Consider the following 16,317-nt stretch of genomic DNA (forward strand, 5'->3'; position numbering starts at 1 on the left):
AACATGTCTAGCAGTGTACAATAAAATAATCCTCATGTGGTCTTGTAGTATCCCTTTGTCTACTGCAAAGCAAAGAAGTATATTTCACAGTTCATTTTTATGGCATTTGGTATAAAGCACAGGGATATGTGAGTTATAGGCACATGAACACGACGAAAAAAATGGTTGTTCATGACATTATGATACCATGACACATTACTGTGTCCATTACCCTAAAGGCTTGTTCCTGAGCTGTTCCCTTGTACAAGACAACAGTAACAGGGTTGTCAACAAGGTCCTGGAGTGACTGTAGGGGTTCTGGGATATATCTGACTGCCAACTGGGACATGAGGTTACCGGCGTAGCTCCGTGTCAGCACCAGTGTCATCAGCATCCACACCCCCAGCACCACACGCTCCCACCACCACCACCCCGACCCTTTTGTCACATCTGAGGTAGGAGAAGAAGACTTTAAATATTTTACTATATAAACTGAAACTGCTTCATCTTATTGCAGCAGCACAAGAACATGGTAACTGATGGTGCAAAGTCCGTCCCTATTAAATTAATCTGATTAATGGCATGAGGGTGCTGGTAAACTCAGCAAAAGAAGAAGAGAGTATCACTCTCCTTAGTGAAGGAGAACCCTTTCGTGCACTATGACGCAATGCAAGTCATAGTCCTTGCAATCTGAAGAGTAACCGATGATGCAATATGATGCAACATCCCTATAAGTGATCGTAGAAACTTTTCCAGTGGCTGAAATTGCATCAAATATTGGTAATTCAAAGGTGGGGGTGACCAGGTCTGAGGGAAATATATGGCAACACCCATCAGCTTATCGCAGGGACAAGCGGCCCATTTTTAGCTCAGTGTCCTCTCGGCAGTCAGATTAGGAGGGTGTGTAAGCAAGCGGCTGGCCATCTTATTCCTCGTTTTCTATTACCGCACTGTTCATACTTAACATGTATTGTAATGATAATGTGTTATATATAGTGCAGTGTGCTTGTGAAGAAGGTTTATAAGTGTTTCTTATATTTTTTCAGAGAAATCCAAGTTTGAAATTTCATAACCGATTTTGACCGTTCTCCTCCTATACACTGAAACTACAATGTCAGGAAAGGGCTTATCAGAGGAGAAGTATTTGAAATACTTATTTAGTGGGAGTAAAAGTGAAGAATCTAGTGACAGTGAATGTGAGAGTGAATTTGGTGAGGAGGAGAGAGTGAGGGAGAGGAAAGGGAGAGCAAAATCCTCCCCCAGGGGAAAAGATAAACCCAAAGCTGCGGTCAACGCCGCAGTGATTAGCACTACAGGCAGTAGCACCATCACTACCACCACTCCTATCACTGGTCTTACCACTGCTATCACCACTGCCACCACTGGTCTTACCACTGCTATCACCAGTACCACCACTGTTATCACTGCCACCACTGCTATCACCTCTGCCACCACTGGAATCACCATGACCACGATGACTGAGCCGTACCATACTGATGAAAGCATACAGCAGTTAATCACATCGCAAACACACACACACACACACACACACATACACACACAGTATCAGAGGAAATCTGTAGTAAAGACGTAGAGGAACACAAAAGGTTAGGGAAATACGAGAAAAGCAAGACAAGACCTCTAAAGGTGACTTTCCAGAGTGTAAACACTGTGGAAGAGATACTAAAAAATGCAAAGAATCTTATGGAAAAAGAGGAGTTCGAAAATGTATGGATAAAAAGATGCCTAACACAAGAGGAACTGGAATTACTGAAAGAGAAATGGGAGGAAGCAAAAACAAAAAATGAGGGAAGATCAGAAGAGGAGAAGAAGAAATTTTTTTACATAGTAATAGGATTGCAGGTACGAAAGTGGTACACAAACAGGATGGAATAAAAAGGAGGAAGGTAGTAAAACCATGTCATGACAAGTATATAGACAAGATGATAAAGTTGATGTACTCAAATGTGGGTGGAATGGTATCTAGATTACTAGAGATGAATGATTATGTCAGAGAAAATGAACCACAAATAATATTCCTAACTGAAACAAAATTAACACCAAGGATATCCAATGACATACTAAACTTAGAGGAATACAATATATGGAGAAGAGACAGAAATTTTTAAAAAAGGAGAAGGAATTATAATATTAACTAAGAAAAATCTAAAAGTCAATGAAATAAAACTAGATATACCATCACAAGTAGAACTGATTGCAGTAGAGATCAATACATCTGAAGGGAAAGTAATTGTAGCCAATTTGTACATGCCACCCAGATCAAACACATGGGAGAAAGATGAATATGAGGACCTGGCAGAGAGTACAATTCAGAGTTTGAGATCATTACTACATAAAATGGAAGAGAAATCGGAAAGAATTATACTAACTGGGGATTTTAATACAAATATAAATTAGAATACTCTAGATATAATTAGCCATGAAAGCTGTTGGGACCAAAAGCTCCTGGATCTCGTGCAAGAGTTTTTCCTAACGCAACATGTGAGGGAAACCACCAGAAAAAGAGGACTTGATGTACCTTCAGTGCTAGATCTAATATTTACTAGACAAGAAAATGATATTGACAGTTTAATATATCACCCTCCACTCGGCAAAAGCGATCATGCAGCACTAAATTATAACTTCAGGATAGCATATGACATAGTTAACAGCAATGACAGTTACAAAAAGAGCCTAAACTATAAAAAGGGAAATTATCAAGACCTAAAGAAGTATTTCTTAGATGCTGATTGGGAAAATGAGCTTAGAGGACAAGATTTAAATGCTGTATATACAAAATTCTGTGAATTTTATGAAATAGGAGTCCAGAAGTACATCCCAAAGCACAAAGAAGCAGATAAGAAAATACAGAAATGGTTCAATACAGAATGTAAAAAATCAAAAGAAAGAAGAGATTTGTTGTGGAAGAGATACAGAAGACACAATAGTGAAAGGGCGTATAATAATTACAAACAGGCAAGAAACGATTATACAAGAATAAGGAGGGAAGCCCAAAAACAGTTTGAGGAGGATATAATAAATAAAAGTAGTGATCAACCAAAGCTGTTTTACAGCTACATCAGAAGCAAAACCAAAGTAAAAGATATAATAGAATCCATTACGGACGAGGGAATCACTTATACACAAGAGAAAAATATTTGTGAAGCACTAAATAAGAATTTCCAATTAGTTTTTACAGAAGAAAAAAATTTTGAGAGGGACTATGTGGAACATGCATGTCCACACATACTACCAGATATACAAATAGCAGAAAAAGTAATACAGGAGGAGTTAAGTGGATTAGAAAGAGGAAAAGCAAGTGGTCCTGATGAAATTTCATGTTGGGTACTACGAGAATGTGCAAAGGAGTTAAGTAAACCATTATTTTTATTTTTCAAGAAATCCTTGAGTCAAGGTAAAGTACTTGATATTTGGAAAAAAAAGCAAATATTGTTCCCTTTTTCAAGAAAGGAAATAGACAAAATCCACTCAACTACCGACCAGTATCACTGACCAGTGTTATAAGCAAGGTATTAGAAAAGATTATAAGAAAAGCTTGGGTAAATCATCTAGAAGAACACAGTATGATAACAGAAAGACAGTTTGGTTTCAGAAAAGGAAAATCATGTGTTACTAATCTGTTGAGCTACTATGACAGAGTCTATCTATCTATATACCTAGGCTGCTTCCCCCAAGGAAAGGGAGGTAGCTGAGACAGGACGACACACTCTCCATTTACTCATCCATTTAAACACATTCATTCACATCTTAGCCCCAAAGGGGAGAACGGACAGATCCTCACCGCACCACACCGCACAAGGGTCAACTGCGCAATGCAATCAGTGACATCCGCAGCAGGGCCCGACAGCAGAGCTGGTTTACCCCTGCCACATCATAACATACCCATCCCCTTACCCGCACCTGACCTGACTAGCTGATCAGACCAAATGCGGGAGAATATCCCCTCAGGGCTGCGTCATCACTTATTTATTCACAATTTCTCTCCATTTATTTCTGTCACGCACAGTCACTCTTCCTTGCTCGACAGACATCCCTCTCGCATCCAGCGCTCTCTTCACACTATCCATCCATCCTATTCGTGGTCTTCCTCTCAGCCTTACACCTCTCACATCAGATCTAGTTATCTTTTTCACCAATCGCTCATTATCCATTCTCTCCATATGCCCAAACCATCGCAACACCCTCTGCTCAACTCTACCAGCCATCTCCTGAACAACTCCAGTTCTCCTTCGCACTTCATCATTTCGCACCCGATCCATGCGCGTCACTCCACACATACTCCTCAGACACCTCATCTCCATTACATTCAAACTTTTCCTCTCTGCTACACTCATATTCCATGTTTCAGCCCCATATAATGCAGTCGGTACCACAACACCCTCATACAGCCTTCTCTTTACATCCATTCTAAGCGAACGACATTTAAACACTTTTTTCATTCCTCCCAGCACCTTTCCTACTTCATTTATTCTAAACTTCACTTCTGCATCTATTCTTCCATCCACAGCAACATGTGACCCTAGATATTTAAAACAATCTACCTCCTCAAGCAACTCACCATTCAAAACTATATTCATCCCCCTACCATCTATCAACCTCGTACACTTCATCACTTTACTCTTATTCTCATTTACTTTCAAATTCCTCCTTTCACACACCCTTCCAAACTCCTCTACCAACTGTCTCAATCTCTCCTCTGAATCAGTCACCAGTGCAGTATCATCTGCAAACAGCAGCTGCTTCAGATTCCAATCTCCACCATCAACATTTACCAGACTCAGACCACCTAAAACTCTTGCATTCACCTCCTTACAACACCATCCATGTAAATATTAAACAACCAAGGTGACATCACACATCCCTGTCGCAGCCCCACTCTCACGGGAAACCAATCACTCACAGCATTTCCCACTCTTACACATGCTCTACTATTTACATAAAAACTTTTCACCCCTTTTAGTAACCTACCATCAAGTCCATACAATCTTAAAACAGTCCACAAAGCCTCCCTATCAATTCTATCATACGCTTTCTCTAAATCCATAAATGCCCAAAACACATCCTTGCCTTTCGCTAAATACTTTTCACACACTTGTCTCACAGCAAACACCTGATCAACGCATCCCCTCCCTCTCCTAAAGCCACACTGCTCATCACTAATCACTCCCTCTGTACCCTCTCTAACTCTCATAATTAACACTCTACCATACACCTTACCTACAACACTCAACAGACTTATACCCCTAAAGCTAGTACATTCATACTTATCACCCTTGCCTTTATACAACGGGACCACACAAGCACTTGCCCAGTCAATTGGCACCATACCTTTCTCAAAGCACACATTCAACAATCTTACTAACCAGTCAACAATAGTCACTCCACCACCCTTCAGGCATTCCACAGCACACCCATCCATACCTGCAGCTTTCCCTGTTTTCATCTCCTTTACTGCCTTCTCCACTTCCTCCTTCGTGATCAAAGAATCATTCAACTCTCCCAACACATTTATTCCTTGCACCCTTCCATCCGCCACAATCTCAGCCACCCTTTCCTCCTCTACATTTAATAATCTTTCAAAATACTCTGCCCATCTCTTCCTTACTGCATCCATCTCAATTAACATCCTTCCATCCTCTGCTTTTACTCGTTCTTCCTTCCCAGACTCTCCCTTTCGCACCCTTTTCACCTCCTTCCAAAACATTTTCTTATTCTGTTGAAAATTCTCTGTCAGCCGCCTACCCCACCTCTCATCTGCTGTCACTTTAGCATCACGCACAGCCCTTCTCGCTCTATTCCTCTTTTCCTTATACCTTTCATATGACATCTCATCCTTCCTTTGCAGCCACACTTCATATGCACGTCTCTTCTCGGCCACAGCCATACTTACTTCCTCGCACCACCATTAACTTCCTTTTCTTACACCACCACCCACACGTCTCACACCACACACCTCTTCTGCATGCCCCACCACAGCACTCTTAAACAACTGCCATTCCTCCTCCACGCTGCCATTTTCCCGATCTTTCACTGCGCTCCACTCATCTTTCAATTTCTCCTGATACTCTATCTTTTTCTCTCTTTTATCCAACTGACTCACTTTCAAAACCTCCCTGCCACACCTAACCCTCCTAGCTCTCACCCATCTCTTACCTACTCTTAACTTTCCCTCCACCAGGTAGTGGTCAGACATACCTCCACCCTCCCCTCTTAGAACTCTCACATCCAACAATCTTCCTATTACATTCCTAGACACAACCACATAGTCCATCAAAGCTCTATCAACAACCCTTCCACCCTCCTGTCTCACCCATGCATACTTATAAATATCTTTCTTCTCAAACAGCGTATTCCCAATCACCATCTCTCGCTCAACACACATCGCTATCATTCGTTCCCCATTTTCATTTCTTCCAGGCACACCATGCATACCAACTACGCCTTCAACTGCTACATTTCCCACTCTAGCATTCAGATCTCCCATCATTACCACATTCACATTCGCTCCAAAACTCTGCAGACACTCATCAACATCATTCCAGAAAGACTCCCTCTCTTGTTCATCCCTTTCACTACCAGGCCCATATGCACTCACAAACACCCACAACTCACGTTCAAATTTCGCTTTCACCCACATCAGTCTCGATGACACCTCCTTCCATTCAATCACACACTGCTGTACTTCCGGACTCACTAACAAGGCCACACCTTCTCTTGCCCTTCCTCTATCAACACCTGACAATCTTCCATTCACACTTCCAAACATAGATTCCCCCTTCCCTTTCATCTTCGTTTCACTCAAAGCTAACACATCCAACTTTCTTCTCACAAACATTCTCCCAATCTCCTCCCTTTTAGCCTCAATCGTACTACATCCACGCACATTCATAGACCCAATCTTCAGGGTACGGGGATAACTCCATCCCCCATCCCTTTCTCTGGCCTGTCTCTTTTTAGGAACTAAAAAACAGAGGAGGGGGTCCCTAGTCCCCTCACCCCGCCCCTTTTAGTCGCCTTTTACGACACGCAGGGAATACGGTGGCAGTATTCTTCCTAACACAACCTGGCCGCAGAGTAGTAGTACGATCCCATAATGCGGCCAGGTTGTGTCCCCCCCGCCACAGGGGGCTATGACAGAGTACAAACACAATACAGGAAAGGGAAGGATGGGTGGACAGTATCTATTTAGATTTCAAGAAAGCTTTTGACACAGTACCACACCAAACACTTTTATGGAAACTGTACCATCAAGGAGGAATTCAAGGCAAACAGTTTTGTTGGATGCAAGACTTTCTCATAAAAAGAGAAATGAGAACAGTACTAAGAGGAAACTACTCATCATGGAAAGAAGTGACTAGTGGAGTACCACAGGGTTCAGTGGTGGCACCAATCATGTTTTTTGTGTATATAAATGATATAAACAGTAACACTGGAAATGAGAGCTATCTGAATATGTTTGCAGATGATGCAAAAATACAAAGGAGAATTACTAACACAGACTCTTGTAAAGAGCTACAAGAAGAATTAAATAAACTTCATGAATGGAGTAGTACATGGCAAATGGAATCCAATGTGGACAAGAGTCATGTAATCAAGTTTGGTAAAAGTGGAAAAAGACCTGATTGGGATTATAAGTTAGGAAATAAAACCCTATACACATCAGAAAGAGAGAAAGACCTAGGTGTGATTATCAATAACAGACTATCTCCGGCTGACCACATCAGCGAGAAGGTACGGAACATGTATACAGTGCTTGCAAATATGAGAATAACATTCACATACATAAGTGAAGACATGCTAAGAAGGATAATAACATCATTCATTAGACCAACCCTGGAATATGCATCAGTAGTCTGGAGTCCTCATCTCAAAAAAACACATAGACAAGATTGAAAAAGTTCAAAGGGCCGCTACAAGATGGATACCAAGCTTAAGGGACCTAAGCTACGAAGAAAGACTAAATAAACTGAATCTACCAACACTACAGGAGAGAACGAAAAGAGGTGACATGATAATGCTATATAAGTGCATATCAGGGAAGGAGAAAATAGACATAAATGATTACTTAACATATGAAGAAGCATCAGCAAGAGGACACTGCAAAAAACTGCATAAGAAGAGAGGTGATAAAGAAGTAAGGAAATTCAGTTTCCCAAACAGAGCAATTGATCAATGGAATGCACTACCGAATGAAATAGTGTGTGCCAAAACAATTCACAAATTTAAGGATATGTACGATAAATATGGTTTAAGACACGGGACAGTACGAGCTTGACTCATTCCTGTAAAGATACAATAGATAAGAACAATTAGGTAAGAACACACACACACACACACACACACACAGGCTGTGATCATACCTTTCTTCCTCTCTGCAACTCCATCTCCTCTCAAGTAACACTGCAACACTGCTAGAGAATGTGAGTAATCAGCTTATTTGTCTAGTTTTTATACTATTGTACTGAAGGTATAAAATATGTGTTTACGATATATTCTCACGGGGAAAATGTGGTGCATTTCATTGCTATTCTCTCAGTCATTTTACTCGTAAAGTTTAGGTCTCATCAAAAATCCGAAAAATGCATTATCAAGCTGATGACTTCATATGCATACTTTTGTAAAACAAAGTAACCTATGTGTGCAAATAATTATTTTGGGAAAAGTTCCGAAAGACGAACATACTTAGCCTACAGGCCGGAGTGTACTGTACATGCTGTTACTGCGTGCAACCCATCATAACTTTTCAAAAATAATTTCTCCATAACAATAGGGGTTATAACACTATGAATTATATCATGGGCTTCCTTAACCCTTGGGCTACAAAACTGGATATAATTTACACATACGTTTGTTACAGTGTCACTAATAACATACAAAATAATAAACAAATCAGACGTTTTTAGGCGATTTTTCGTAGTTTTTCTCGATTTACTCAAAAACTATTGGACGTATCATATCAAAACCAAGCTCGCTTGAAAGCTCGTGAAATTCTGCATATAGTTATGGCCTTTGCAACTGTGCGTAATGGGAAAAAATTTCTGACAGTGATGTTGGAAAGTTGTTGGAAGCTAGTTTTCTCCTGAATAAGGTTTATTCTTGCTTCATTTCTGTACATTTATTCATCTGTTTCATATATTTATTTATTTATTTTGTTTATCTGATAGTATAAACATCAGCGAAGATGATGGGATACGATTTATAACAGTACAAGCATTTTCCGAGTGTAAATTTAGCCATAGAATTTTTTTCCTTTCTGTGTGAGCGGAGGCTGCCTTAGCGGGGTTTTGGTTCTGTGAGGGGGCACGGAAACTTATTGCAAACTTAAGGTGCGCAGAGGGTTAATTGTATGCACTTGAGAACAGTCTTTTTCATTTTTACAGGAGGCATGAAGGACCCAGCATTCTATTATACTGTATAAAGATAGCAAAGTAAAATCCCAATTTTACTCACCCTGTTGCAGTTAAATACGAACAGAGTCATAGGCGCTGAAAAAGTGTTCTTTTCTAGTGTGTTATGTGAATGGCATGAGAGCATAGGCAATATATGTGTCTAAGAACTGTATAGAATATGAAAATGTTCTAGGTCATTTATAGGAACACAGTTACAGGCGCTAGTGAAAATGCTGCTCCCTCCAAATGTTTGATGAAAACAATACCACTATAAATCTAGGACATGCTCTGAAGATCCCAGCATCCCTCACCTTGTTGCAGCAGAACACGAGCACAGTTAAAAGCAGTTGTGAAGAGTCTGGTCCTATTTAGTGGTTCTACAGGTAGGCATAAAGGGGCCAGCATCACAGTCATATACACCCCGAGCGCCACCAGGATGCTCACCCACACGACAGCTGTCAGGGGCAGTAGGAATCCCCATCGAGTAACTTCGGGACTGCCTCGAGCTGCCAGGATGCGTGTGTATGTGATGTCAACAGGGTAGGTAAAGTCAGCCACTTCATACCGCTGTGGTGTCATGGTGAACAGTCCGAGGGCGATGTCGGCTTCCTATAGACGTTTGGAGAAGAATATATTGTGGTAGGTAGTCATGTAACTTGTGTACCGTAATCTACACACACAGTCGGAGGCATAAAAAACTTTCTCAAATCTAATATTAACTATTTTCAGCTTCTTGTTGATATTTAGCAAAAATAGCTTATAGCAGGTGATAATAATAGTTTGTAGTAGGTGTCCATGCAACCTGCATAGTTCATGTCCAGAGTCTGATTTATAGAAAAGTCTATCTATCTATCTATTGCCAGACGCCTCAATCCCGTTCGGGGTGACCACAAACAAATCGCCTCCACGTCGCCCTGTCCCCCACTATTTCACTGCCCCACTCCCAACTCACACCCCCCTCTCTCATATACCTCTCCACCCCATCCCTCCATCTCATCCTCGGCCTCCCTCTCCCTCTTCCCCCCTCCACCTCACTCACATACAGTCTCTTCGTCAGTCTTTCACCCTCCATCCTCTCCACACGGCCAAACCACCTCAGTGTATTCCTCCTACCGTTTCCTATCACATCCATATCCACACCACAACGCTCCTTTATGTTCTCATTTGTCAGCCTGTCTCTCCATGTGACTCCACAGGCTCCTCTTAAATAACTCATTTCCACTGCTCTCACTCTTGATTTGTGTCCTTCCAGCAACGTCCAAGCTTCACTTCCATACGTTAGAGTTGGTATCACAATACTGTCATGTAGTAACTTTTTCACTTCCATGCTCACTTCCCTGCTTCTTATCACTGCTTTCAAGGAACTAGCAACCTTTCTTCCCTGCTGTGCCCTTTCAAGCACTTCACCCTCCAAACCTCCATCCTTACTCATCACATTACCGAAGTACTTAAACGTACTCACATTTTCCAATTCCTCACCATCCAAACTCGCTGTACATTCACTGACTTCACCTCTCTCAAAGACCATCACTTTACCCTTCCCTACATTCACCTTTAGACTCCGTTTCTTACACACTCTCCCAAACTCATCCACCAAGCCTTGCAGCTCTCCTTCGTCTTCACTCAACAACACAGTATCATCTGCAGACAACAGTACAGGGAGTTTCCAAACACTATCCTCTCTCACCAGGGCCATCTAACATCCACTGCCCTACCTTGTACCTCTTTTATTACCCCATCCATGTACAGATTGAACAACCATGGAGACATGACACATCCCTGTTTCAACCCAACCTTCAAAGAGAAAAATTCACTCAGTTCACCATACACAAGCACTGCGGCCTTAGCACCATCATACATACTCTTCACAGCATTCAGCAACATCCAATTTACTCCATATATTCTTAATACTTTCCACAATCCTTGTCTATCCACCCTGTCATATGCTTTCTCCAAATCCATGAAAGCCGCATACAACTTCTTTCCCTTCTCTAGAAACTTTTCCACTAAAGATTAAGAATGAATATCTGACCTACACAACCTCTTCCCTTCCTAAAGCCTCCCTGTTCTTCAATTAATTTCTCTGTTCTTTCTCCAACTCTGTCAATAAGTATCCTACCATACACTTTTCCTATTATACTAAGAAGACAGATGCTCCTATGATTACCACACACTTCTTTTTCACCTTTTCCATTGTACAAGGGAATAATAATACCTGACTTCCAATCCTCCGTGACTCTACCTTCCTCCCAGGCCAATCTGCACGTTTTCCACATCCATTCTACTATTATCTCTCCCCCATACTTCAGCATTTCACCACACACTCCATAAATTCCTGGGGATTTCCCCAATTTAACTTCCTTCATTGCTTCCACAACTTCTATCTTACTGATTTCTTCCTGTCTTCTCACCTCCCTCCTCCTCCCAGCCATTCCCCAGCCACTTATACTCGCATTACTTCCATCCTCTATGTTCAACAATTCCTTAAAGTGTTCTCTCCATCTGCTCACTTTTTCTCCCTGCTCCACTAGTAATCTACCATTTTTATCTTTCACTCCCCTGCTAACTTCACTTCCACCCTGTCTTACTCTTTTCATCTCTTTCCAGAACATTTTCTTACAGTCCCTCCACTTTACACTCAAGTTCCTTTCAAATTCCTCATCAGCTCTCTTCATACTCTCTCTTACTAATCTTTTCACCTCTCCCTCTTTCTACATATATCTCTCTCTTCCGCCTCTCAACTTCTTCCACGCCCCTATTTCTCATCCATTCATTGTATGTTTTCTTCTTTTGTGCCACAGCCTGTCTTACCTCTTCATTCCACCATGCTGTTCCTTGCACACCCCTCCGTCTTCTCTTCATCCCACACACCACATCACATCCTGCACATATTTCTTCTGTAAATATCCTGCACACACCTTCCACGTCCCCCATCTGCTCCAATTCATATTTGCCAATCGTTCCTCCACTTTTCTCTTATACTCTGCCTTTTTCTCATCCTCTTGTAATCTTTCCACTCTCCTTACAAATACTCCTTCTTCCCGTCCCTCCCTTCTTCTATTTCTCCATCCTAATTGGACCTTGATTCTGGCCACCACCAAGTAGTGGTCAGAAAGTCCACTCCCCCAACCTCTATAAGCTTTTGCATCCATTACACATTTTCGCATCCTTTCATCCACACACACATAATCAATCATTCCCTTCCTTTCATTCAGTTCGCCACCCACCCTTCTCATCACTAGCCATGTATACATGTGGATCAACTTGTGCCTGAAGAGGGTATTGGCTATCACCAACCCCCTCACAGCACAAATGTCCACTAACGCACTGCCATTCTCATGTATCTCAGCAGGCACACCCCACTCACCAACTCTTTCATCCACCTTCACATTCCCTACTTTACCATTCATATCACCGATCAAAAACACACTCTCGTTCCTTCCAAACTTTTCCATGCACACTTCCACATTTGTCCAGAACTCTTCTCTCACTCTGCTTGCACGATCTTGCATTGGCGCATACACACACACAATCACCCACATTTGTATTCCAACTTTCAATCTTACCCACACAATCCTTGACCCAACTGATCTATACTCTCTTATGCTCTTCTTCCATCTTTTACTCACAACTATACATACTCCTTCTTTTGCCCTCTCATTCTCACCTACTCCTGCACATATACCCCATCCATACTCCCATTCTCTCACACTCTCACCTCTCCATTTTGTTTCAGTTATTCCACATACACCAACTTTGGCACCCCAAGCACCTGGACAATCTCACTCTCTTTCACCTCATCATTCGGTCCCCTTACATTCCATGTTCCGATTACCATGTCCTTTGTCCGATCCTTGGTCGTCATCTTTTGGTCAGTCCTTGTCCGAGGCTTATTGTTTGTCTTTTTAGTTAGTTGTTTTCCAGGGAGGGGCACTAACCCTCCACCAACCCTTTTAGTAGCCTTTTACAACAAGCAGGGATACTGGGGAGTATTTAAAAAGAAAAAAAAAACTACCCCAGGGGGTATTTGTTTCACGAGAACGGTAAAAGATATTGACCATTTCGTTGGGGATAAGTCCACGGAGTGTCAAAAAAATACCAAGCAAAAATTGTGGCGATCATGCGCGACGTGATGACGCAATATTTACGGAAATTGCGGTAAGCAAAAATATGCGAAAATAATTTCTTTCTACTTTTGCATCATAATTGGTAATTGTGGGCTCAGTAATGGTATGGAAACATAGATAATGGTATTTGCAAACATTTTGTGATGGAACGGCTAATAGTTAGTCCTGTAAATTTTTGCAGGCAAGCGCTAGTACTTGTAAACCCTTGTCATTCAATAACATTTTTTTTCTGTTTTTACCGCCACACAGTTTTAATAATCTTTGGAGAGACATCTCTGACTAAAGGGTTGAAAATGAAATATTTTCACTTCTGGTGCAGAGTGCACTGTGTTTAGAAGCATAGCTTGATTGGTACATATAGGAACTAGAAAATTTATGCCATCTGCTCAAGCACTTGTACATTTCATTTAGTTGTTTGCCTACATGTATAAATTACTTACCTCTTCACCAAGACAGTCCTCCCATGTTTCGAACTGAATCGACTGATCATAGACCAAATAAAATGAAAGTTGATAGCATATTTGAAGAAAAGTATTCCTATGTCCCCTCTGCTGTGAAAGTGTGAGAAGTGGCAGTGGTATGTTATCCAAGAGTGAGAAACATAATCTTAAGGTGTGTCATCTCCCCAAGGTGTCACACTTCCCCAGTCAACAACTTTCCTCATGCAGAGGTGGGGTTGGTGGGTGGATTGGCTTTGTGTGTGGATGAATGAGTGGTTTCCCAGAGAACGGTGGAGGAAATGAGGCAATAATACTGGATGAGTGGATAGGTATATGGCTTGTGGGATGGATGTTTGGGTGGCTTGGGGAGAATGGTATTTGGGAATGGATCAAAGGGGTAAATAGGTCAACAGTTGGAATATATCCGTGAGGGAAAATGTGTCCATTAGGTGATTCGTCTATGAAGAAAATGGACTCAACTAGAAACATAAGTCCAATAGATAAAATGGGTCCATTTAACAAAATGGTTCTATGAGGGAATTTGGTTCTTCCAACGGAGAAAGAAAAAGTCCAAGGTGAAAACAGACCAATTGAGAAAGTATACGTCCATGGAGAGGAAAGGGGTCCACGATGAAAACCGTTCTACGGAATATATAGTTAACTGGGGGAAATAGGTCCAATAGGAAATAACAGGTCTAACAGGGAAAATAGGTCCAAGGGGAGAGAACAGGTCCATGGGGGAAATAAGATTTAAGGTAGAAACTAGGTCCATGAAAAAACATTGGTCCAATAGGTAAAACGGGTCCATGGAAGAACAAGGGTCAATGGGATAAAAAAAAAAAAAAGTTCCATGGGAGAAACAGGTGTGAGGGGAGATAACCTTAGGGGGTGTAGCCAAAGACTGGCTTATATTACAACTACATCATTCCATTTTTGGCGATTACAGATCGTAATACATATATAAATACAGATTACTTTTTAATTTGTGACACAGCTGCTTCTGGCCCTGCCTTTGTCTCTGTGTGTGTCTGTCACTGTATGCTGCGTCATTTAATCTATTTACCTCGATACAGAGCTAATATTCCAGTCTCTCTCTCTCTCTCTCTCTCTCTAAAGTGCTATCCAAAAGTTCCAGTAATTTGAATATTACAGGAAAATCAGTTACCCTATCTCCTATGGTCAGACTCAAATATGAAGTCCGTTTGGGTGGGGCCCGCGTGGGAATTCCCCTCTCCACAGCGCTGCCATACCTATAAGGGAAGTGACCGGTCACCTGTAGTCTAAGATGGTGACATACATAGTGTCCTTGACCTCTGGCAACGTTGGAAAGTGACGTTGTCACGTGGTGTGGAATTTATACAAATCATTGCTATTATCCTAAAAAGCGACACATTCATAGCACTATATAGCCTTATTTAATATATTTAATAAGTACAGAATATTTAATGTACAATTTCAAATAGTAAACAGCTGACATATGACAGAGAGAGAGATAGGTACTGGGGTTGATGCGGCAGAGCTGTAGAGAGGGAAATCCCCTCTCGGGCCCACCCAAACGGACTTCATATTTGAGTCTGACCATAGTTCTCACTGTCGCCTCCAAAGTAGTCCCCTTGGGCATGTATACAGTGGTCCCAGCGTTTTTTTCACAAGTCCATGCATCTTTGGAAGGCTACAGGCTTGATGGTCTTGAGCACCTCCTGCAGTTCTGTCTGGATCTCCTCAATTGAGTCAAATCGACGCTTTTTCAGTCATAATTCAGCTTGGGAAACAGGAAAGAGTTGCAGGGGGCAAGGTCAGGTGAATAAGGTGGGTGGGGAATGACTACCATGTTAGTGGAAGTCTGGAACTGCCGGACAACAATTGATGTGTGGAAGGGGGCGTTGTCAGGATGCAGGGCCCAGTCCTTGGTCCTCCACTGTTCTGGACGTTAGCAGTGGATGTTCTTCCTCAGACACTGCAAAACTTCATGGTAAAACTTTCCGCTGACAGATTGACCGGGTGGGATGAATTCCTTGTGAACAATTCCTTGGATATCGAAGAAAACGATCAACATCGACTTGACATTGCTGCACACTTGATGTGCTTTTTTCGGCCTCGGTGAATTGGGAGACATCCATTGAGATGACTGCTGCTTTGTCTCCGGGTCATAACCATAAACCCATGATTCATCACCAGTGATGACCTTGGAGATGAAGGTGGCATCATCTCTGACCTGACTCTTGAGCTCCCTGCAAACTGCAATGCAATGTGCCTTCTGCTCATCACTCAGCAGTCTTTGCACAAATTATGCAGTGATGCATCTCATTCCCAACACGTCCGACAAAATACGTTGCTCGCTACCGTATGACAGTCCATCAA

General features: G+C 41.8%; 1 protein-coding gene across 1 annotated transcript in view; it reads right to left on the bottom strand.

Moving 5' to 3' along the window:
* Positions 1-16,317, bottom strand: part of LOC145402698 (uncharacterized) — an 86,188-nt gene that overhangs the window by 21,597 nt on the left and 48,274 nt on the right. Inside the window, exons 8-9 of the mRNA XM_080274670.1 lie at positions 9,701-9,998; positions 212-429 (exon numbers count right to left, since the gene is read on the bottom strand). Of these exons, the coding sequence (XP_080130796.1) occupies positions 212-429; positions 9,701-9,998 (516 nt within the window). The remainder of the gene's footprint in view (positions 1-211; positions 430-9,700; positions 9,999-16,317) is intronic.

Source organism: Coenobita brevimanus, chromosome 58 (genome assembly GCF_032717465.1).
Source record: "Coenobita brevimanus isolate Jiangsu-jjx chromosome 58, ASM3271746v2, whole genome shotgun sequence".
NCBI lineage: Eukaryota > Metazoa > Arthropoda > Malacostraca > Decapoda > Coenobitidae > Coenobita > Coenobita brevimanus.